General features: G+C 40.2%; 2 protein-coding genes across 7 annotated transcripts in view; one reads left to right on the top strand and one right to left on the bottom strand.

The window, feature by feature from the left end:
- The window catches only part of garnl3 (GTPase activating Rap/RanGAP domain like 3), a 49,635-nt gene extending 33,051 nt beyond the window's left edge, over positions 1-16,584 (top strand). For 4 of the 6 annotated variants that reach the window (XM_086097546.1, XM_086097541.1, XM_086097540.1 and 1 more), the window contains exons 15-31: positions 897-1,012; positions 1,485-1,607; positions 1,930-2,004; positions 2,103-2,217; positions 3,198-3,224; positions 3,335-3,469; positions 4,494-4,610; positions 4,696-4,853; positions 6,031-6,189; positions 6,667-6,733; positions 7,216-7,323; positions 8,285-8,403; positions 8,802-8,937; positions 9,067-9,126; positions 11,122-11,349; positions 12,236-12,365; positions 12,462-16,584. In XM_086097546.1, the coding sequence (XP_085953672.1) occupies positions 897-1,012; positions 1,485-1,607; positions 1,930-2,004; positions 2,103-2,217; positions 3,198-3,224; positions 3,335-3,469; positions 4,494-4,610; positions 4,696-4,853; positions 6,031-6,189; positions 6,667-6,733; positions 7,216-7,323; positions 8,285-8,403; positions 8,802-8,937; positions 9,067-9,126; positions 11,122-11,349; positions 12,236-12,365; positions 12,462-12,618 (2,030 nt within the window). In that variant the 3' untranslated portion in view covers positions 12,619-16,584. The remainder of the gene's footprint in view (positions 1-896; positions 1,013-1,484; positions 1,608-1,929; positions 2,005-2,102; positions 2,218-3,197; positions 3,225-3,334; positions 3,470-4,493; positions 4,611-4,695; positions 4,854-6,030; positions 6,190-6,666; positions 6,734-7,215; positions 7,324-8,284; positions 8,404-8,801; positions 8,938-9,066; positions 9,127-11,121; positions 11,350-12,235; positions 12,366-12,461) is intronic. The other 2 variants (XM_086097544.1, XM_086097543.1) reach the window with 1 other exon arrangement.
- Positions 16,585-18,969: 2,385 nt separating this feature from the next.
- On the bottom strand, positions 18,970-23,120 carry ptges (prostaglandin E synthase). The gene is made up of 3 exons (XM_086095807.1): positions 22,577-23,120; positions 21,432-21,514; positions 18,970-20,852 (listed from the first exon to the last, which is right to left on the bottom strand). Exons 1-3 carry the CDS (start codon positions 22,682-22,684, stop codon positions 20,603-20,605), a joined length of 441 nt encoding a protein of 146 aa, XP_085951933.1. The 5' UTR covers positions 22,685-23,120; the 3' UTR covers positions 18,970-20,602.
- Positions 23,121-24,589: the final 1,469 nt, after the last annotated feature.

Genomic DNA, 24,589 nt, shown 5'->3' with positions numbered 1-24,589 from the left:
TTTTTGACCAATTGAGGCAGTTTAATTGTCAATGATGCTAATGTTTTTAATTGTCGTTAACAAAATACAGTTTAGTCCTCTATGAACCTCAATGCAACTTTTGAAGTTTCATTGAACCTAATATGTTTTGATAAAAGCCATAAACATGCCAACATACACATTTATAAAAATCAAAGCCGAGAACTATTTCTATTAGTTTCACATTTTTTTCCACTTTTGTTTAACAAGAGTATGAAAACCTAGATTTTTTTTTTATTGTTCATTTAGAACAGATATCAAATTCATGATTAATCTTGAGTTAGGATTATTAAAAATTAGGGGCGTCAGACGATTAAATGTTTTAATTGTAATTCATCGCATGACTTCAATAGTTAACTCACGATTAATCACACATTTTATGTCTGTTCTAAATGTGCAATAAAAAAAAAATCTAGGTTTTCATACTCTTGTTAACAAAAGTGGAAGAAAAAACTAATAGAAATAGTTCAAATTAATTTTTGACGTCTGTAGCCGTCAATGGCAGTGAATGAGTTAATAAAAAAAAATTAAAAAAAACACTGATCAACATTCAGTATATGTTTTCCATGAAAAATGGGGGCAAATGTGGGGGAAAAAAATCCTGGAAAATAAAATTTGGGAAAAACTTTTGAATAAGCAAGAGTCGACTGCATATTACAAATCAACCTACAGGTGTCGCTTTTTGTAGGCGCGAAAAGCAGGTTTGAAGAAAAAAAAAATTCTTCAGCAGAAACTCGGCTGCGGAGAAATACTCCTAAAACAAAATGGTGTGCTGCCACCTAGTGGTCAACGGTAGAACCGCACCCGAAAATAAACCCCAATGAAAAAGTTTGAAAAGTGAGCAACATAATCAATACACGTGCTTTTTCTTCACGCAGTAATCAATGGAGAGAAAGCCACACTGGAGACGCCAACGTTTGCCCAGAAGCGTCAGCGGACTTTGGACATGTTGATCCGCTCGCTGTACCAGGACCTCATGCCCGACCTGCACAAGGTAGCAGCGAGTCTTTTGGGGTTGCCCCCCCCTGCCCCCCCCCCCCCCCCCTCATGTCACCACTGCGACTTGAGAAGCTGCTGACTGTGTTCTCCGCATACTGCACCAGAGCGCGCGCACGCACACACATTGTGATTCCACTGCAGTCCTGCCTTTTTTTCTGTCACTTGCGTTTCCTCTCAGCTGACTTTCGCCGTCGAGCTCAGGCGGCAAAAGTGCAAAAACATCCCGGTGTCATCGTGTTGAAAAAAAGTAACACGCCAATTGGGACAAAGTATTGATAACGGTTTTCCTAATTCAAAAATGGAGGCGGGGACTCCTGAGAAATGGAATGCAGTCCAGCAATAAAGTTTTGTACTTCAAAACGCTGGCGTCAAGCCGGGCTGGGTCCGCCTGTCCGCGTCCTGATGCTTCTTCTGCTTTCTTTTGTCCCGCCTCCTCTCACCTCCATCGTGTTTGTGCCGCATATTAGGTCCCTTTTTCCCCGCAGAACATGTTGAACCGCCGCTCCTTCAGCGACGTGCTGCCCGAGTCGCCCAAATCGGCGCGGAAGAAGGAGGAGGCGCGCCAGGCCGAATTTGTCCGGATCGGGCAGGTAAAAGGAAAACAAAACAAGAACACACAGGGTTAAGGGTTCGAGGTCAATAGTTGGGCCAGAAATTTGAAAAAATTGCCAACATAAAGTTAGAGGGGGCGGATTTTGAACGCTTTGACAGCACTAATTATTATTCGATTTATTACTGCTAAATTTTAACGTGCTGCGTCAAGCAAAGGTCGGCCATTAATCGCGCTCAAAATGAACGCACTAATTGCGACACCCCTAATCAATATGCACATTTACATGGCGGGACGTTTGAAGTGAATGTTGAAGAAAAAGAATTTTTGTCATTTTGCTTTTTTTTTTTGCCGCCATTCAGGCCCTCAAGCTGAAAACCATCGTGCGAGGCGACGCCCCCACCAGCCTGGTCACCAGCGGCCTGTGCAGAAAAGAGGTGACGTTGCGCAACATGGCGCGCGGCGCAGCGCGCGAGCGTGCGTGTGTGTGTGTGTGTGCTGACGCGTGCGTGTGCGTGTGCGTGTTTTGCGGCAGCCGTGGGAGTCGCAGCCCTTCTGCGGCGGTTTCCCTCACGAGGTGGTGTGCGCCGACTCGTGGGGGCCGGCGCTGCTGGTGGCCACCGACGCGGCGGGGGTCCTGCTGCTGGACGGTGAGCCGCCATTAATTGCCGTCCACGTCCATCGCTCGTTCGTCAAAGCTCGCCCTTTTTTCTATTGCCAATCCAAAAACAAAACATTTTGGGATGTTTTTATTTTCAGCGTTCTCCCACAATTTGCAAATTCAGGATGGAAATGCAAAGAACTACTTTTGTCTAAATGAAGCTCTTAAACTTAGTAACTTAGTTTATTAGAACCAAATGTCACAAGATGGCGGCTAAGTACTGCTTTTGTCTAAATGAGGCTCCTCAACTGGCTTTAACAAAGTTCCATAGAACCAAGATGCCACAAGGTGTCGTTAAAGCACTACTTTTGTCTAAATGAAGCTTGTAAACTTAATTGGAAACCAAATGTCACAAGATGACAGCAAAGTTCTGCTTTTGTCTAAATAAAAGCTCCAATACTGGCTTTAACGAAGTTCATTGGAACCAAGATGCCACAAGATGTCATTAAAGCACTACTTTTGTCTAAATGAAGCTCGTAAACTTCACCAAATGTCACAAGATGGCGGCAAAGTGCTGCTTTTGTCTAAATGAAGCTCCTCAACCGGCTTCAACATTGTTCATTCATTGGCACAAGATGATGGCAAAGCACTCCTTTTGTCTAAATGAGGCTCGTAAACTTAATTGGTCGGAACCAAATGTCACAAGATGGCGGCAATGTGCTGCTTTTGTCTGAATGAAGCGCTTCAACTCATTTCAACATAATTCCTTGATATTAACTTACCACATGATGGCGTCAAAGTACTACTTTTAAATCAGATTCATTCCCATAACATGTTTTTCAATTTGTTATTTTTGATCTAAGGCTGTCATTGAATTTGATTTTGTGTTAGATCAGAAACAACAGTGCTAAGAAAATAATCGTGATTTTCAATTGCTAATGGAAAATGCAAACAAGGAAGGATACTCGGGTTCTCAACGAGTCACTCGGATGTTGATGCTGCGGGCTAATTCTTTTTTTTCCCCTCCAGGCCCTGATCCTCCTTCATCCAGCACGGGTGAGCGCCGCGCCACGTCGATCGATCCGACGCTTTCTCGAGGCGTTTTTTCTTTGTTTCTTTTGTTTTTTGTTCCTGAATTGCTGCTGGCTGTTGTTTTTGTGTGTCAGAGGCTCAGGCTGCGCCGCCGCCACCGCCGGCGCCGCCGGTGCTGGTGCCGGTGCAGGTGTTTGACAAGACGCTGCTGGTGAAGCAGATGCACATACTGGAGCCTCAGGACTTGCTCATCACCAGAGCAGACAAAGGTGACGTTTTTGCAGGTTTTTGTCTTCTCGCGAGGGAGGGAACAAAATGTCAGTTGGCGTCGAAGCTGATGAACTGTACTGTAAAAAACGAGCGTGATATTGATTTGTGTTGTGAGATCATTTTTCTGCCACTAGATGGCATAATTGCATTTGTAAGACGTTGGTGACAGCTCCGTGGGGGGGGGTGGGGGTTACTGTTTTCTTAACATTTACAGTTCACATGAATGTAAAAGTATTGTCTTATATTTATGAAAGACTTGACTTCCTACACTTTAAGACAATTCAAAATATTTTTCATTTCTATTTAGAATCACTGGATTAGAATTATAAAAATATTTTAATTTATATTATTATGTGCATTATTTTTCCTTTTTTAAATTTAAATTTAATTAAAAAATTTTTTTTTTTACATTTTTATGTTTTGGGGTGAAACTGAATGCAGGCATCCCCCAAAAATTTAAAAATCAAAAAAAAAAATGGAAATGGAAAAAGTGTTTGTGTAAGTGATTATAACACTAAATCATTTAACTAGTTACTTCAACGGCAACATTTTATTTGGAATTTTAATGTTTGTGGTTCTGATAATTAAGAAGAATTTTTCCTTTTTTAAATTTAAATTTAATTTTATTAATTTTTTTACATTTTTATGTTTTGGGGGTGAAACTGAATGCAGGCATCCCCCAAAAATTAAAAAATCAAAAAAAAAAATGGAAATAGAAAAAGTGTTTGTGTAAGTGATTATAACACTAAATCATTTAACTAGTTACTTCCTCGGCAAAATTTAATTTGGAATTTTAATGTTTGTGGTTCTGATAATTAAGAAGACTTAATGTTCCATAATTAATGTCGGATTGATGGGAAGTGAATCAGGAAAAAAAAATGGAATGTGAATTGAAATCGAATGGTCGAGGAAATTAGAATCGATAGCCAGCCCGAGTTCATTGTCAAAATAGACGATCGATACCGTCACTCTCCAAAATTGAAAGTTGACGCTACACGACGGCCGCCAAACTGTCTTTCCCAGGGAAGGACGCTCGTCTGTACGTCTTCCGACTGAGCGCTCTCCGGAGAGGCCTGGAGGAGCGTCAGCCGGCGCGGGGCAAATGCGACAGCCGGGAGAATAAACTGGAGAAAACTAAAGGTGGGCCGTGACCCCCATTTTCACACTGCAGGCTCCCCCCCCCCCACCCCCCAACGTGAGTTTGACAACAATCTGGGCCCACCAGGTTGCCACTTGTACTCCATCAACACGCATCACGGCTCGGAGCTGAGGATCGTGGCGGCCATCCGGAACAAGCTGCTCCTCATCACCCGCAAACGCTTGGAAGGCTTCAGCGCTGTGGGCGGGGCCGACTCGCCGGTGGAGGACTTTCAGTACATACGGGTGCGTCACGCTCATGGCCGCCCCCGAATTGGCCACATTTTTGGTTGCCATGGTTTCACTTTAGGTCAGTCCCCGGTCCCCATTTTGTTTTGTTTATAACTCTTTCACTGCCATTGACGGATATAAACGTCAAAAGTTTAAAATTTGAACTATTTCTATTAGTTTCACATTTTTTCCACTTTTGTTAACAAGAGTATGAAAACCTAGAAAAAAATATTGTACATTTAGAACAGATATAAAATTTGTGATTAATCGTGAGTTAACTAGTGAAGTCATGCGATTAATTACGGTTAAAAAAAATTATCGCCTGACGCCCTGAATTTTTTATGATTTTTTTTTTTACTTCATTCACTGCCATTGATGGCTATAAAAGTAAAAAAAATCATTTAAACTATTTTTATTTGTTTAACATTTTTTCCACTTTTGTTAACAAGAGTATGAAAACATAGATTTGTTTTATTTTACATTTAGAACAGATAGTCATGCGAATAATTAGGATTTAAAATTTTTATCACCTGATGCCGTGAATTTTTAATAATCTTTTTTTTTTTACTTCATTCACTATCATTGATGCTATAAACGTCAAAAAATGTATTTGAACTATTTCTCTTAGTTTGACATTTTTGTCCACTTTTGTTAACTAGAGCATGAAAATCTAGATTTTTTTTATTGTACATTTGGAAAAGATATAAAATTTGTGATTAATCGTGAGTTAACTAGTGAAGTCTAGCAATTAATTACAATAAAAAAATGTAATCACCTGTCGCCTCAAATTTTTAATCTTATTTTCTTTTTTTTTATGAATTTATAGCAGTGAATGAGTTTTAATAAAAATTATGAAAACATCCACTTAGGCTAATTAACTCATTTACTCGCAGCCATTTTCACTGAAGCAACCCCCTTCGCTCCCGGCTGTTTTACTGGATTTGGACAGACTTTGCCAGGCCCACAGAATATTGTGTTCTATTGCTATAAAAACATTTTAAAAAGTATATTTCTGTTTCCCTTTTGCAGCAATTAGCATTAGCATATAGCTACGTTTCATCATTATTCACATTCCTGGTGAAAAGACTGTCAAAAAAAAGCTTGTTGCAACATGGGCCGGGCTGATCTCTTATACTCCGCTGCCACCCGCTGGCGCCCAATCAGTTAACGCGGCCGCGCTCGCTCCCGCCAGGAGATTTGCCTGTGCGACCCTCCGGCGGTGATGGCCCTGGTGGACGGGCCGACGGGCGAGAACGACAACATGATCTGCGTGGGCTACAAGCATCAGTTTGACCTCATCAACGAGAGCACGGGCGACGCCTACCGGCTGCACCACGTCGACGCCAACAAGGTGAGGCGCGGCGACCGAACCTTCGTTTGACATGAGAAAAATGTCACCGCATCACACGACGCCAAACAAAAAGGTTATTTTCTACACCACTAGCAAGACATAATTCAAACTATTAAACATCAAAATGTTCATGCAGAACATTTCAAAATAAAATTCCGTTAGCTTAATGCTAACTTATGATGCGCAAGACCATAGGCCGGTGAATGGAAATGAACACGGATGTCGCGGGAGTTCTCAACCTCGAACTACTGCTACCCAAGCCGGGCACACAATATAGCATATTTAAAAACGGCGCCGTTGTGGGAGTGAACATAGATTTGACACCTCTTTTTCTTGCCATTCTTCTTTTTCTTCTTTCGATGTCTTAAAAATCTGCGATGCAGCAGGCACGCGACGCACCGCACTACTTTTACATCCAACACACATGTGAATGGACCCCGTGAGTTGATCGTTTTTGCTTTTCGTTTCCGCCCGCAGGTGAATTTTGTGGCGGCTGTCGACGTGTACGAGGATGGCGAGGCCGGTCTGCTGTTGTGTTACAATTGTGGGTACACGAACACCTACACAACTTTCTCGACAAATACTTTTTTTTGCCCTTACCAGGACCAAACTAGGAAGAGTGCTACTAGTGCTAATAGTGACGTTAAATCCTTAGCATCAAGCACTTTACAGTAGCACTAGTAGCGCATATGTTGACTAGTGTACAGTTGATATCTTTAATAACTTATAACAGTACAATATAAAAAAAAATAATAATAATAAAAAAAATAATAATAATAAAAGAGCAATGATGATGACATTTCCGAATGAACAATACTGAGCTCTTAAAAAGAAAATAAAAAAAATAAAAATAAAAAAATTTAAAAAATAACTTATAACAGTCGTACTAGTATACCAAACTTGTCCTAGTTTCAATAATAAAGATCCTACTAGTGCATGGTCTTAAGATGGATTTCAAGGATATCATATTTAAAAAAAAAAAATTTTGACAGCCAACAATTTTCATTCCTGCTTCCTTCCTGTCAGATATTTGCTCGTACAAGAAAGTGTGTCCGTTCAACGGCTCCACGCCGATGATCCAGTCCAACACGTCCGACTTCCACTTCAGCTGGAACCAGATGCCCAACTCTATCGGTACGTTGCCACGGCAACGCGCCCGTCGGTCGCCATGGAGCGTCATGGCATATGCCGCGGGGTGTGTGTGTGTGTGTGTGTGTGTGTGTGTGTGTGTGTGTGTGTGTGTGTCCACTTTTCACACCTCACACAAATATATACATTCAGGTGGCCGTGTTATAGTCTAACGAGTATTTCATATTCCAGATCGGTTCGGAACAGCATATCATCGCACGACAGTAATTGGCGGTAGTAAGAATTGCATTCAAGATGTCGCGATGTCGTTGTTAGTCATGGGACAAAATAGCAGTATCGCCATTTAGCGTAGCATTTTCTGAAAGTTATCGTAGCAATACTCCAACATGTCACCAAGATATCAAGTAGTCGTAAAAAAGGCAAGATTGAAGAATTTTCACATTCAGTCATCTTCGGCAAAAACGAGGCTGCGCTCAGATACTTCCTGTTTTCATTCCAAACTTAAGACCCATTTTTATTCCTTGGCTTTTAGTTCAGCGTGTTTTTTTAAATATTCTATTATAGTAGAATGTATATTATAAATATATTATAATCTACTATAATATATTGCAATTTATATATTTTTCTTTTATTTACATTTTTTTATTATTATTTTTTCATGTATATATTTTTCATTTTACTTATTGTATTGTAGTATTTTATAGACCGTTTTTTAAAATTTGTTTTACTAGATTGTACGTGTATGATAGTGTGCGGATGTCAATGTGCAGCACTTTGGAAACGTGCTTTCAAAGTAAAGTAGCTTGGATGGGATTGAAACAAAATATTGTGCCGCCATCTCGTGGTCCATAGTAGAACTACACCCAAAATGAAGTGGAGGCAGAACAAAATAGTTCAAAGCTGTAGCGAAAGAAACCACCAAAATGCGGGTGATAGCGGGACGGGTGGAGCTGGAACCTGCGACGCTGCCTGTCATCTTAGCGCTGGCGTTTGTTGTTCTCCGCAGTGTGCGCCTTCCCGTACATCCTGGCCTTCACCACCGACTCCATTGAGATCCGCCTGGTCGTCAACGGCAACCTGGTGTACACGGCGGTGGTGCCGGAACTGCAGCTTGCCTCTTCGCGGGTCAGTGCTCGATGTTTTTTGTGAGACGATGACTTCGATGGTACCGATTGTTCGGTTAAATACAAGAAGTTGTCCCGGCGATGAAGTAGCAAAGCAGCCCCGGACCTTCATCTTGCTATAACGGTGTTTGAGGTCTGCAGTTCTTTGTACGTATTCTTTTTGTGACCTCTCGGACGAGTCGATTCGAAATGAGGAAGACTTTCTCGCAGACGTCTTTCAGCACGAGCGCAAAAATGCCGCCTCAGCTCTCTCGTTTGTCTCCGTTTTTTACGAGCCCGCCGGGAAAACGAGGCCCGCCGGTCCATCTGCGTGCAATAACAACGCGCTCGTATTTCATACGCGCAAAATGCTGCAAAGTGAAATCTTGTCCGCCGTCCAAATGTTGCCGTTCCCCGCAGTCGGACATCTACTTTGCGTCGTCGGCGCCGGTCAGCTCCGCCTCCAACTGCAGTTCCCGGGACGCCAGCTCGCAGAGTTCCCCGCAGACGCCCACCGGCTACGAGATGCCCGTTTTCCCCTCGCCGCTCGGGGACGGTAAGGACAAAGTGTCCCGGGTGTTGACGTTTGTTCAATAAGGTAACCCCCTTAATGTTGTGTTTGCTGTGCGTGTGTGTGCGTGTGTGTGTGTGCGTGTGTACCCCTCTTCTTGATCCCCCGGTTCAGATTCTATACGGATCCCCTACGGTACCAAGCTTTCGCTCTACACGTCTAAGGACGCCGAAGGTATCGTGAACGACGTCGCGGGATGTTAAGTGAACGTAACGTCATGTCGTTTTGGGGGGGGGGGGGGGGGGGGGGGTCAACATGAAGCAAAATTGTGGGTGAAGGCCTAACTTGGGACACAAGCCCTACCCTGCCTTTGAGACCTCATTTCAAACCTCAACCCAACTTTGAAACCCTAACCCTAGTTTAAAACTCTACTTTGAAACCCGAGAAGTATTTTAAAACCCTAAGTCAAAACACAACCCTAGTTTAACTCCCTACCCCTAATAATAAACCCTACCTTGAAATCCTAACCCTACTTTGAAGCCCTAAACCTAATTTAAAACCCTACTTTAAATCCTTAACCCTAGTGTGAAACATTCATCTGAAATTGTAACCCTAACCCCTAATTTAAAGCCCTAATTTAAAACCTTACTTTAAAACCTTAACCTCCATTTTGAAAGACTAATTTAAAACCCTAATTTAAAACCTTACTTTAAAACCTTAACCTCCATTTTGAAAGACTCATTTGAAACCCTCGTTTAAAACCCTGCTACCCAGCTGACCCGCCTACCCTAACCCGAGCCTGAAACAATCATTTGAAACCCCAACCTTAGTTTCAAACCTTGCCACTAACTGTCTAAGCATTTGAGACCCTGACCTAAACCCCTAAATTGAAAACCTTAACCCAGCTTTGAAACCAAAAGTTTGCGTTGTGGTTTTCAGATGACTTCTTCAGTCCTCAGTTCAGGATGAAGGACTGAAAAGATGCCACGGTTCAGCGGTGATAACAAAGCTCCAAATTGTGCAGTCGTTGGTGCCTGCAAGCAGATGAGGCCACCAACGGGGGGGGGGGGGGGGGGGGGGCGATGGGGGGGGGGGGGGTTAGGAGAGAGGGAGTGAAGGGGGAGGCCGTGATTTCCAGATTGCGCTGTCGCCATGGAGACTTTTGTCAGCTCAGTCCCAATAACGAAGCCACCAATAGGGAAGAGGAAGTGGGTCGGGTGGGGGCGGGGAGAATCGAGAGGGAGTTTTTTCCGGAGCACCTTGGAGGGAGGTGTGGCGGCGGGGGTCATGTGATGTCACCGCAGCAATTAGCGCTAAAAGCTCTCGTAAAAAAAAATCCCACTTAATTGGCCGCCGTGACTCACTCATGATGGGAAATAAAACCCCGATCGGCCAACTGACCCCGGTGACCTGCGCGGCGCGTCCTGACCTTCCATTGGGTGGCTCTCAAGAGTGACAACAGCGCCCCCCGGTGGCCACTTTAGCAGCTGTCGAGTGTTCTTGAAGCACAAATTCGAGCTTGAGAAGAAAACCCAAGTTTAAAACTCTATCGCTAGTTTGGAGCCTTATGAAACCCTCACAATGTGAAAGCCTAACCTGAGTTTGAAACCCAAATTTATAACCCAAACCCGAGTTTGAACCCCTAAGTAGAAATCCTAACTCTAGTTCTATACCCCAATTACCCCAAACCCTAACCCTATTTTAAACCCTTAATGGAAGCGCTAACCCTAATTTAAAACCTTAATGGCAAACCCTAACCCTTGTTGGAAACCCTCCATCGAACCCCTAACTCTAATTTGGGCAGTGTTGACACCACAATCTGTTTTTTTCCATAACTTTGTTGTCATAATTCCTTCTTTTTTTATTATTATTATTGTTGTGATTCGTGTCGTGATTTTTTTTCTCTTCTAAAATGCCACAACTTTCACATGTATCGTTGCATTTTTTTTTTTTTTTAAGCGCCATCAAGTTTTTGTTCTCACATCAGGATTTTATTGTCGAAATACACCGACTTTTATTCTCTCGTCATAACGACCTCGTTCTTATCACATTCTGACGTTATTCTTACATTACAACAAGGTTGCCAGTTGCTTCTCATCATGAAGCTAAAGTAAGCTAAGCTAGCCTATTCCTTCCATGCCATGTCAATGTCAATTGAACCCCCCCCCCCCCCCTCAAGAAAATGCTCTCCATTGTGTGACTAAAGTCGTCGATCTGACCTCGTCCCAGGCGAGTCGGCGTGCAGGCACATCTTTAAGATCCCCCTGTGCAACCTGGTGGGCCGCAGCATCGAGAGACCCCTCAAGTCGCCGCTGGTCAACAAGGTGCCGACGGCGCCGAGCGTCGCCCCCGCCGCTGCGGCCTGCGCCGCCCCCCTGGTCTCGGTGACGCACTCGCTGTCGTTGTCGCGCATGGAAATCAAAGAGATTGCCAGCCGTACGCGCAAGGAGCTGCTCGGTAAATATCATATTTGCACGTCGCCGTCAACCAGCACATTAGCGTTATTTCATCATTTCTTGACAACATTTATTTAAATATATCTATAATATGCATATATGTACTGTATATGTGTGTTTCATATATTTTGTATTATATATTAAAATAAATGTGTTCTAATGAACTGACTAAAATCCTTCTAATATATGTACATTTTAAATGTAATTATGTATAGCGAGTTAAAGAATTAATCATCAAGAAATTATGCAAAACTGTTTCTTTTATTTTTTTGGTATAATTTACAAAACCAAATTAACCAATCAACAAGCTTTCATGATTTTATTTATTGAAATAACAAATTATTTTTAATGACTACAATAATTATTTATGACTTTTTAAATGTAAATATGTATATTTCACTGGAGCTACCTAATTAACCAATTTTTGGATAAAACAAAAAGATTAAATGTATATGCAAAAAAAAAGTTTTTTTTAAATTTGCGATCAATAATAAACCATTTTAAATGCACATATATTTTTCCTTATTTGCAGTAAATAAATAAAATGTTACATGTATTTGTAAAAAAAAAAGAAATTTGTACTATTTTTATTTTATTGTTTACAATACATGAAAAAATTAGTGTATGTAAAATTTATACTAATATTTTTTCTTTTATTATCTAAAATTAATGCTGAATTGTTTTATTAAATGAATAGAAACATAACATTGATTTACTGAATTAAATATTTTTTTCATTTATTACAATGAAAAAATCAACTAATTATTTTCATTGAAAATGTTGACGTTAAATGTGTATTTATTTATAATATTACATTTTTCGTATTGATTATTAAATGAGATAATGGAGTAACAAAAGATAACAAATAGAAAACATCTTTTTAACAGGCCTGACGGAAGAACCGAGCAGTAAATCGGACGGCGGCGCGTCCAAAGCGAAGAAAGCGAGCAAGAAGAACTCGGCGGCGGCGGCGGAGGAGCCCAAAGCGCGAGCGCTCACGTCCACCAACAGCGACAGGTCAGACGCCGGCTTCAATTTGACCATTTGTTTACCGGCACCGACAGCTTGTAAAAGAGTCACAAAGAAACACTCACATTTTTTCTCTCTCGTCAGGTTGGACTCGGAAGTCGACGACGCCGACGTGGACGCGGCGTCCATTTTGGAGGCCGAGCCGGAGACCTCGGTGCTCCGAGCCGACAGTCCGCTGCCGCTCGCCAGCGCCTTCGCCCTCGCCGCCCCCTTCGAAGAAGACGTCCTGGACCTCAAGTGAAGACAATCCCGCTGTGCACTTCAACCTGTACCTTTATCACACAAAAATTGGGCTTTTTAGGTGAAATTTCAGGATGGGTCTAAAATGCACTTGAGTACTCGCTTTTAACACATTTGAAGTTTACTATAAAACTGAGACCAAAAAAACAAAAGAAAAAAATGAAACATTGTCTACCTAATCAACAAAACATACTGTTATATGATTTTGGCTAAGTCTGCTAGCTTAATGCTAACATTTAATATGAGGAACCATATGCAAATTAGCATCAATGTCACAGTAATTCTAAACCTTCCAGCAACTCCGACTTAACACACAAAGCAGCAAAACATACAAAACAGAAGATATAAAGAAAAATACTCACAGGCACGTATTTTCTTTAAATTACGTCAAAATAGTGCAAGAGGAAAAAGTCATCAAGTCGCAAATTTATCAAGTCATATTTTCACAAAGGGTGAAAAAAGCAATATAATGAGGAAAAACATGATAAAACTAGAATGATTATGTAATTTTATGAAAATCATGTGAAAATATTATGAGCTAAATTTAAAAGTCGTGATTTAAAAAAAAAGAGTCTCCTAATAAAAGTCTACAAGCTCAACGCTAACATGCGATGTAACATGTCATCAATGGGCTAACGGAATTAGCGTAGATGTCGTTCTAAATGCTACTTTAACACACGGAGCAGCAACACATACAAGCAAATGTACTAAAACATCCAGCAAGTATAGAAAAGGTCAAAGTTCACCAGTAAAATCCTGGAATTTCACCTGAACACTCGATTTTCCCAAACTTTTTCTGCGTAGCGTATATACCCTTGTCGATTTTGCTTGCTGTGTACTTTTCATTCCCCCCCCCCTTTTTTTTTTAATGTTCCTTTCATCTCCCCACTTTCAAGATGGCTGCCGTGTCAGACGGATGTGTCAGTGTGTGCGTGTTTGTAATCAAAACCCAAAGAGCAGCGACCGGCGCTAGCTTCTACTCGCGGCCATTTCGCGCTCTCGAAAATGTCATATGTATTTTAAAAAAAAAAAAAAAAAAACGGAGTCACGTCAAACCCACATTTTCTCATTTAATTGTCGTATCATAAAATGTGATTATTATTTTCCGGGAAAGCGTACGAAACACTTGTAGACGTCTGTTTATACACAAAGTGGCGTTATGTCTGCGATGATATTTATACATGTATTATATCAAAACAAATCTATTTTATTCTCTTATTTAGTAAGAAAAAAAAAACAAGAGTACTGCATTTCGAGCTCTCTTCTCTGGCTTATTCCCCTTTTCTTGAGTGTACCCAGGTTGAAAACAGGGCTGGAGGTTTTCCCCAAGTGCCATTTCCCAGCAGCCAGCGCGGAACTGCGTCACCTCTTTCGGGGGGGGGGGGGGTTGGCGGTAGCAGCCATGATTGTAGTCCTTCTCCAGGTTAAACCAGAGTCCAAATTTATCACAAGAAATACGCAACGAGGGCTTCTTTCCTTAACATCTCCTCCTTAACAAATGTCAACAAAATACAGCGAACCCCCGATACATCGCTCGGAAAACCGGAAGCACTTGCTTCTTGCTAACACGTCGTTAGCCTGGTAGCATAATTGTCCAAACATTTTCTGGAAACACAACGATAACAAAAATAATCAAGTTGCCTCAATTCAACTTTTGCGGTTTACCCTGACCTAAAAGTCACAACAGACATAAAGAAAGTATTTTTTATTGATACTGTGACATTAAGTCAAAAAAAAATTCTGATTTTACGCTTATAGTATTAAGAAAACAATGCAAAGTGCCATAAACTGACATCTATAAATACCTAATAAACAAGAAAATCGTAAATCCGAGTCTCCTAGCTTAATGCTAACATACAATACTAAACACGATAGGCAAGCTAACAGAAATTAGCATCTATGTCACAGTAATTCTAAACCTTCAAACAACTGCTACTTAACACACGCAGCAGCAAAACAGACAAAACATTTTCCTTTCACAAATCAGCTCCGGTTCATGCTGACATACATTTGCCGAACGCCATTGATGGGCTAAAAGCTAGCATAAATGTCACAGTGTTTTTTTTAACCCTTTCAAGAAACTGCAGCGTTGTGGGGGGGGGGGAAAAGCATCCAACAAAAAGGAATGAAAAATTGTCTCCTTAAATACTAAAATAGTCAATTAGATAACCATCACATCTGATAGCCTAATGCTAACATACAATGCAAAAACACCAAAAATGAGCCAACGAAAAGGATCGTGGATGTCACGGAAATTATAAACCTTCAAACAACTGCTGCTTTAACACACATGCAAAATACAAAAAAGGATTACCAAAAACATATCTTTTAATCCAAAGAAATTTGGTTAGTTGAAAAAAAAAAAATAATAATTTCAGTGCCATTTTAATGGTTGTTTCGCATATGTATTGTATTAAAAAAAAAAAAGTTTAATGCTTAAAAATGGGCGATAATGCAAGGGCATGAAGGAGGAATCACGATTATAGTAAAGGGGTTCGCTGTATTTATATACAAATATATTTTTCAAAATCCATAATTCGTCACTTTTAAACACTCACCATCGCCTGCTCAGGTCTGGGGTGGTATTGCGAGCGTCGGCATTTAATCCGCGTCTACTTAAAACCAAATGAATAAATGTTACAATCTTTAAGTAAAATTGATAAACAAAAGAAGCTTTTTAAGGACCAGTCCCCGCAGCAGCCTTCGTCCAACTTGCATGATGACCTCGTCACTTCCTCAACCCAAGAAATGTTAACACACACACACACAAATGTTCTGAAATGTTTACAAAGGTACTCCACTCTCATGTTTTGTGACGACGGCCGGGTTCCGTCGACGCGTCGTCGAAACGCGTTTGCTCCCAGTTTGTTTTCCTTCATCTACCTCCCCTTGGCTGTTTGGTTTTCTTGTTGTTTTTGTTGTTGTTGTTGTCGTTTGGACTGTTGCTGAACCTCTCTGTGCTATCCAACGAAAGAAAACTCACACACACACACAATTGAAAGCTGTTTAAGCATTTATTCCATATTTTTAATATCGACTCGTACTACTAGCAAAGCGTTAGATGTTAACTCACAGAATTTCAACATCACGAGTTGTACATGTAGCACACATTGGGAGCACCCCCCCAACCACCCCCGAAAAAAAACAAAAATAAATTATTTATTTATTTTTCTATTACGGTTTTCTGGGTATTTCTGCTTTTTTTTTTTTTTTTTTTTTTTTTTTTTAATAAAATACCCCCCAGTTAATCAGAATGAGTTTGATTTTTAAATTAGTTTTCACTTTCAAAATAATTTAGAAAAAAAATTCATACAAAATCAATTATTCTGCAAAAATTATTTGGGAAAAAATAATTCTGAAGAACAGGGTACATTTTCAAAATATAGGTCAAAGTATCCTGAAAAATAAGGGGGGGGGGGGGAGAAAAACTGATTATTATTTTTCGAAAAACAGGAAAAAACATTCTGAAAGACAGAAACCCCCAAATTTCCCCCAACAATAAATGACGTCCATTCCGTTTTTTTTTTTTTTTGTAGAAATGTGATGAAAGACGAATCAAAGTCGGTTGCTCGACGACGCCGTCGATATTTTTTCAGCGGCCTGGACATTTATTCTCGACACTCGATCGTGGACCTTGAACCGGATGCCCAAGGATATCGAATAAATGCTCAAACGGCTTCACACGCACACACGCAAGGGAAAAAAACAACACCGAGTGTCTTAAAACTATTGTAACCGCCATCGTTTTTAATGCCAAGTACCACTTGTAAATGTTTGTGTATCAAATGTGGCCTCAAATTATGAAGCAGAGCTGAACATTTATGATGATGATGATGACTATTAATATGATTATTGTTGTTATGACTATGATTATTGGAGCAGTTATTTGAAACGAGTGATGTTGACCACCGCTGTGAAAGGAGGTCTTTCCGTTTATTGATATGTAATAAATATTTATGGAATTTGAGTCCAGGTCAGCCTTTTTTTTTTATGTGTGTGACGTGTGAGTTTTTTTTTTTTTTTGCACTGAACTTGTGCTGTTTGCTGAATCAGATTCCATCTCACTTTCCGGCCTCTCGCAGAACAATCCACTGGGCCGTTCCAAGATAAACAGGGCGCCTCCTGACGGGAATCCGCCCGGAAAATCCAGCGAGGGGGGAGGACACTAAATCTCAAAACCGCACAGGACCAGTCAAACGTTAAAAAGGATGCAACGTTTACGTCAAATTGTCAAATCCAAATACAAATAACAGGTGTTCTTTAAATTTGTCGGGCAAAAAAATTGTTGATAAAAAAGCCTTTTTAATGAAGCGATTAATCGAGAGTAATCCAAATTCTAAGGTGTGATTAATCTGATTTAAAAAATTAATCTTTTGACAGCTCTAGTTGTTTAAAAATATTGTGCACCAGTTATATAACTTCTTTTTTTTAAACTAAAACTAATACCGTGAAAAAACGAAACTAAAACTAAGCATTTTTTAAATAACTAAAAGTAATAAAAACTAACAGAAACACCCTGAAAACGATTTAAAACTAAGTGTAAAAAGCAAAACTCAAAACGAAATAACTTACTAAAATGAAAATTCCAAAACTATAATAACCCTGCTCATGTGTCAATACATGAAAAAAATATATAATAATAATCGTACATTGTTTTTAATGCCTGTTGAAGTTTAAAAGTAAGAAAAATCCATTTACAACAAATCAAATCAAGTCATACCTCATATTAAAGTACTCAACGAGAACTTTCCAAAAATATAATTTATCATGTCCATATCATCCTCGTGTCACAGCTGAATAAGCAAAACACATGATTTTTGGTTTTGTTAATTTTTTTGTGCCAATTGACACAAGATGAAAAAAAATAAATAAAAAAAATAAAAAAATAAATATGTATATATATATATATATACAGAAGTGTATACTTGCATTTTCACAAACAACATTGAGTTACATTTCATACTAAAGCTCTCAAAGGGGGCTTTCCATATTTGTAACTATTGAGGCAATATGCCTGAATTTAATAACACGACGACCCACAAAACAAATTTTCACTGAAGAAAATATAAAAAAAAGATTTTAAGAATTGAATCCATATTTTTGTATTATTATTCTTGATTGTTATTTTTTGTTGTCATTTTGACAAATAACCTGAAGTGTGTCACGACTCTTTGCCTTTCTTTACACTTCCTGCCAATAAAACGTCATTTAATTTTTTTAAAGTGCACGCTGCCACATGTAAAAGTTATGGCCACGCCCCCTTTTTGGGATTAAATGGCTTTTTCTGGGATCCTCCCACCTCTCCTGTTTCTTTTGTCCGTGAGGGAAAACTACATAATGGCCCAGAATTCCGGCTCGGGAATATGAGTCACGGCCTGTTGGAAAATCACTGGCGAGGGGAAAAAAAACTCTTCTTTTTTTTTTTTCCTCACAGAATATCATAAAACAGCCCCTTGAGGCATGAGGTGATAAAAAGATGCATGTCAGGGTGATGCCGTAACGGGCGCACTCCCCCCCCGCCCTGGCCCCTCGGGATATCGGCACAATTGCATAACAGGCGCAGGAATGCTGGAGCCTGGACGGAAAGCGGGAGCCTCACTTGCTCATTAACGAGATGGCGACCGGCCGAAATAGTTGCTCGAAATGTCCACTAGAAAAAAAAAAAAAAAAAGGGGGGGGAGGAGCGAATGAGGAAACGATTCCGATTCATTCGTCATTTCCCACTCCGGAATTGTTGTACGAAATAGTGACTTATCAAAAGACACTTTGGAAAAAATATCACTTTGACTTAAAAAAAAAAGGAAAAGAAGACTCTTGTTTGCTTTTCGCTGTTTATTTGTCACTCCGAGTTAAAAACATCAAACAAAAAAAGTTCAACATTTCTTCTAACACAAGTAAGCTAGCTTGATGCTAACATACAACGAGATTAGTCAGAATTGTATTGAGGAGAGTGTCTTCGTTTTCATACTTTCCGCGGGAAAAGTATATATTTGAATTTGTATTTTTTTAAGTGCTCATTTTGTTTTGAATGTCTTCATCATTAGAAAACGAGAGAAAACGCGGTTAATTGGGGGGGTAAAAAAAAATCAACAAAAAAAAAGTCCGTTATCACAAAAAAAGGTGGATTTTTTTTTTCTTGAGAAAATATAAATTTTACCCCCAAAAAGTAAATTTATTGCATGTTCAGAGGAAAACTCTTCATTTTAGGATGCAAAGTGTCAACATTTTTGCCCCAAAAGTGGACGTGACGGGCAATCGACGAGCATACGGAAATGAGCATAAAGAATCGTCCTTCGTGAACAAACGCCGTTATAACACAAAGCGGCAATACGCATAAAGCATACAACAACACTTACAAACATATTCTTTATTCATAAAGTTAAATTATTGTGACAACAAAAAAAGATGAATAATATTCACGACAACAAGATAGCGAAGTCACTCTTTCGTGGCTCAGGAGTGATTTCGAACACGCAGCCGCGTTCTCGGCTTTTATTCTCACACGCAAACACACAACCCCGCCAAAAAAAACACGTTTGTTAAATAATAAATAAATATTCAGAAACATGAAATATTCAGTCCATGTGAGGAGCTTCCTTCGAGTTTTCAAGTAAAGAAAAAATAATAATCGGTGAACAGAGCCAGCGCGACTCGATTGTCGATGCTGTCACAACACACGCACGCTTCCAGCAGACAAATTGTTTGTGTGTAAACATGAGGATGCAAATCCGGGTTTCCCAAACTTGATCCGGCTCTAACGGCGTCACGGAATCACAAATCGTCCATTCAGGATTCTAAATGAGCTTTTGGATGTTTACGGGAAAAAAATGAAATCAAGTCAGATGGAGACGGTATATATCTTGTTCCCAGAATGCATTGTGTGGCGCAGTTAAAGAAGTTATAAGGACGTTAATTCTTGTCATATGTGTTTATGTTACCACTTGTTGAATTTTTGCCATCTTTAACGCTTATGTCGGCCTATGTGTTTTTTTTTTACTTTTTTTACAAACTAACTAAATAACTAGGTTAGTGTAAAATAATGACATTCAGGGCAATTCCATGTATAAGTTGCATTGCTTATCTGAGGACTGCTTGTGAAATGTTTTGATCGTCTCGCGGGCCGGATTAAAGCCCTTTGCGGGCCCGATCCGGCCCGCGGGCCATATGTTTGACACATCTGCTCTAAAATGACTTTGATGTTGACAAAAACAAGCACGTTGACTTCTTTGCAAAATTGTTAACGTTAGCGTCAACAATCAGATGTTCAAACTTTTTTTGTTGTCTTTCCCCCAAACAACGAAAACAAATACGGTAGTTTCAATGTTTCCAAAAAGACAAAATGGCCTTCTATGTTTACCAAAAAACACTTATGTTACGTTTTATTTAGCAAAAATAATATATATATTTGACAAAAACAACGATGTCATGTTTGTGGATGTTTACCAAAAAAACGCACGTTTACGTTCACTTAATGCCAAATTGATTTTGAGACGGACAAAATTGCGTCCGTTAAAAACTTGACATTTTCTTTGCTATTTCCAAGAAGTCACAACTGAAATGATACAAATGGCTGTTTTTGTTTACCAAAAAAACTCCATTAAAGCAAATACGACAAAATGGCTTCCGAAAAGACGTTTGTTGAAGAAAGGAAATGGTCTTCCACGTTTCCGAAACGTTACGTATGTTTAAGACTCATTTCATTTGATGTTTGCAAAAAGCTCCGTTGAAAATTATTAAAAATTATTCTAGAAAAAAAACACGATCACGAAAAGCACGTACGCATTTGTGGTGTTTACGAAAAGTGGCTTTTTCGATTTTAAGTCGGAAAAAACAAAATTATCCGGCGAGCAAATATGTTTGCTACGACAACATTTTTTCAACGTTAACGAAAACATCAAATTGCCTTCTATGTCGGGCGTCAGTTTGGGAAACCCTCGCCCGCCACCTTCACTAAACTTGCGTTGAAGAGTCCGACATCGGGTGGTCTAAGCGTACGCGGCGAACGCCGCCAGAATTTGCAACGCCATGGACAGGCAGGGCACCTGCGCCGCCACGTAGGCCAGCGAGCGGGCGGGCGCCGGCAGGGCGAGCAGGTAGGCCACGCTGTGCAGCACGCGGGCCGCCGTGAACGGCAGGAAGTGGAGGCGGGCCATCGTGAGGGACGGGCCCGTCATGGAGTAGATGGCGCCCAGGAACAGGAAGGGGAAGATGTTCTCCATGTCGTTACGGTGAGCTCTACGATGCAAGAAAACGCGTCACGAGGCGATGACGGTGTTATGCCGTCTTGTTAGCTTGTGTGTTGCACTGTTGCGACTAAAATAGTGCTATGACGATGTTTATTGTGACGGTGTCGCGTTACGATGATCTAATAGTGTTGTTTAGTGATACGGCTATTACAGTAACATAATGCAATAGTGTCATAGTAACATGACTGTGTTATTACTGTGTAATAGTGCTCAGACTGTGTACTATGAGTGTAATTAGTGTAACTAGGGGTGTGACAGTGTGGTGACATAGTTATGACAGCCTGATGTAATAGTATAAGTGCTATGGCAATGAACAAGTGCTATGACTGTGTTATTACTGTGTCATAGTAACATGACTGTGTTATTACTGTGTAATAGTGCTCAGACTGTGTACTATGAGTGTAATTAGTGTAACTAGGGGGTGACCGTGTGGGGAAATAGTTATGACAGCCTGATGTAATAGTATAAGTGCTGTGGCAATGAACAAGTGCTATGACTGTGTTATTACCGTGTAACAGCGTTCAGACAAGTGCTGCGTCGTGTTTTGCGTCCCATGAGCGGGCCTTACCTCCGGCATCGTTCGACGTCAGGATCCAGCCTGTGGAATTGCAGTCCTCCGTGTCTCATGGCGTCTTCTGGGTTGGCAAAAGCCTTCGCAATACAACAAGACAACACCAACTGAAACTTCCAGTCTTGGAACCACAGAGGCTGGATTGATCGTTCACTCACTCACCCTTCCATTCATCCAGTCATCCTCTTTTCATTAAGAAATCCTTTCATCTATTCATCCATTAAGAGCATTCACTCACTCTGTATCATGGCATTCATCCATCCTACAAACATTCACTCACTCACTCATTCTCAAAACATTCATTCACTCACTCACAAATACTTTCACTATTCGTTCTCAAACACCCACTCACTCATTCACTTTCAAAACATTCACTCACTCACTCACTCGTCCTTCTACCATTCATTTTCAAAACATCCACTCATTCATCCACTCACTCACAAATACTTCCACTATTTGTTCTCAAACACCCATTCACTCATCCACTTTCAAAACATTCACTCACTCACTCACCCTTCTACCATTCATTTTCAAAACATCCACTCATTCATCCACTCACTCACAAATACTTCCACTATTCGTTCTCAAACACCCACTCACTCATTCACTTTCAAAGCATTCACTCACTCACTCACTCACTCACTCGTCCTTCTACCATTCATTTTCAAAACATCCACTCATTCATCCACTCACTCACAAATACTTCCGCTATTCGTTCTCAAACACCCATTCACTCATCCACTGTCAAAACATTCATTCACTCACTCACTCACAAATACTTCCACTATTCACTCTCAAATAGTCACTCAGTCATTCACTATTCATTCTCAAAACTAAAAAAATCATGAACTCATTCGCTCATTCATTCACTCACTCACTCGCTAACTCATTCGCTCACCCTACCATTGATTTTCAAAACATCCAATCACTTGTGCATTCTCAAAACATTCATCCACTCACTCACTCACTTCCACCATTCATTCTCAAACGTCCACTCGCTCGCTTATATGCATTTTCAAAACATACATTCACTTACTCTTAATTCTCCAAACATGCACTCACTCACTCACTCACTCACTCGCTCACTCACTCGCTCACTCACTCGCTCGCATACTCGCTCACTCACTCACTCACTGACTGACCTTCTTGCGCAACCTGACTTGTCCGGTGATGAAGGCCAGAACGTACATCTTGAGCAGCAGCAGCACGGCGTAGAAAACAAAACAGGAGACGACGTTGTTTCTTAACATGACCGCGATGAGGAAAGATCCGTTTGTGATCCGAGCGAGAAGCGGGACGTGGCGGCAGGCCAAGAGTCACGGAGAAGCCAAAAAAAACAGGAGCGCAAGGAACGCGTGCGTGCGTGCTGAAAAGTAAGAGTGGGACGAGAGGAGGGCCCGTATTTGTAGTCTGCGTTAGCCCCCGCCCACTGACTCAAAACATGATGATGATGATGATGATGATGACAGTCTGAGCTGGTGATCAAAAGCATTCATTGAGGATTCCGCCGTGTTTTCCCCACACGTGCGATGTCTAAACATGCATCACGGCTGCCCTGAGGGACACCCGCAGCCAATCGCGGCGAGGAGGCGCGCAACTCGGGAGACTTTTTTTGTTTTTTAGGTTGTAAAACACGCGGTGCCATTCCCGTGGCTGCCTCAGTTGGTCTGTTCAAAAACGAGACCTAAAAAAAAGATAGCAGTCAGGGTTAGCTATAGATTTAAAAAAAATAATAATAATAACTTCTAGGCTGAATCTTGAACAAATGAGTTCATTGAAGGCTAATTTGTCTTTAAGCTTTCAGAAATGTGTACGATTGAATTGAAGACTTTTGATTTCTGATGACTTCAAATTTTCTTTGATTTTTCGGAAAATACATACAAAAATAGTCAGTAACTTTATAAAGTAAGGGGAAGAAATTATTTTGTAAACAACCTTTTCCTTGAGATTTTACGAAAACATTTGATTAGATTTATTGAGGGCTAAATTGTGCGTCAAGTTTTCCAAAGACTCGTAAAACACGTATGAAAATAGTTTTTCATGTTCTAAAAAAATTATATTGAATGTTTCCAAAAAACATTTTGCACGTTTTTCTTATGTTTGCGGAAAGATCAAATTGGTCTGAAGTTTCATCATCGTTTGTTTGAAGACTCAAAATCGTCGTCCGTGTTACATTTACAAACATTTTTTGAATACGCAAAAATGTCCAATGGTTTGTCCTCAATGTGTCAGTCCTGCAAATTGATAGGACGCCGTTGACACTCACACGCCGGCATATCGTGACTCATGTTGCCGGCAATTAACTTTCTCCGGAAAACCTTTTGTGGTCATGCTGGCAAAATAGGACGAGTGCGGGCTTCCGTGCTTCACATTTGCTTGCAACACCGGCAAACTTTCCATTTCAACACCAAACTCTTATTATTACTCAGGGAAACATCACACAAATGATTAAGACCGCTGGCCAACTAGACTGGATTTCCCCAGTAAATATTATTCATAATACTACACAGGGAGGGCGTCACATAGTTAGCGAATACTCTCATACATAGTTGGTTAGTTAGTTCAACAGCACAACTGCTCGAGGCGTTTGTCATTTACTGCCACAATAGAAAAAAGGAAAAAAAAAGATAATTACGACTGTTTAGATTGTCAAAATAGTGGCCAGGGACTACATTTTAATATTTTATGTTAACATATTTAATATTAAATCAATATTAATTTATTTGAAGTCTGATACTGAAAAAAAAAAGAAAAAAAAAAAAGTAATATAGTGTAACCATCTCCAAACGTTTTTTATGCTAAATACCAACACATTTTTAGTTGCTCAACTGGAGAAAATGTCCACATCTTTATCTCAAACAAACAAACACAAAGTGTTGTGGTGTTTTGGGATAAAAGGGGTGAGGTTTATTTGGGGTCTGGTGCTCATTTCTTTCAAGTAGTTGACATAAATGTGTCTATTGTAGAGGATGCTAGCACTATTTAAATACATAAGATCAAACAGTTAATACATTAAATTGAACTTAGGGGTGAGGCATTTATTTTAAAAAACAACAACATGAATTCAGTAGGCAGTGTGAAAGTGTCAAGGTAAACATACTCACCAATTGAACCACCTTCTTTTTCTCAGGGGAAGATAAAGCTGTCTATTTTGA

This window comes from Leptonotus elevatus, chromosome 15, assembly GCF_054856555.1.
Source record: "Leptonotus elevatus isolate MCC_2025b chromosome 15, RoL_Lele_1.0, whole genome shotgun sequence".
Lineage (NCBI taxonomy): Eukaryota > Metazoa > Chordata > Actinopteri > Syngnathiformes > Syngnathidae > Leptonotus > Leptonotus elevatus.
This window is presented reverse-complemented; position numbering and strand designations above follow the sequence as displayed.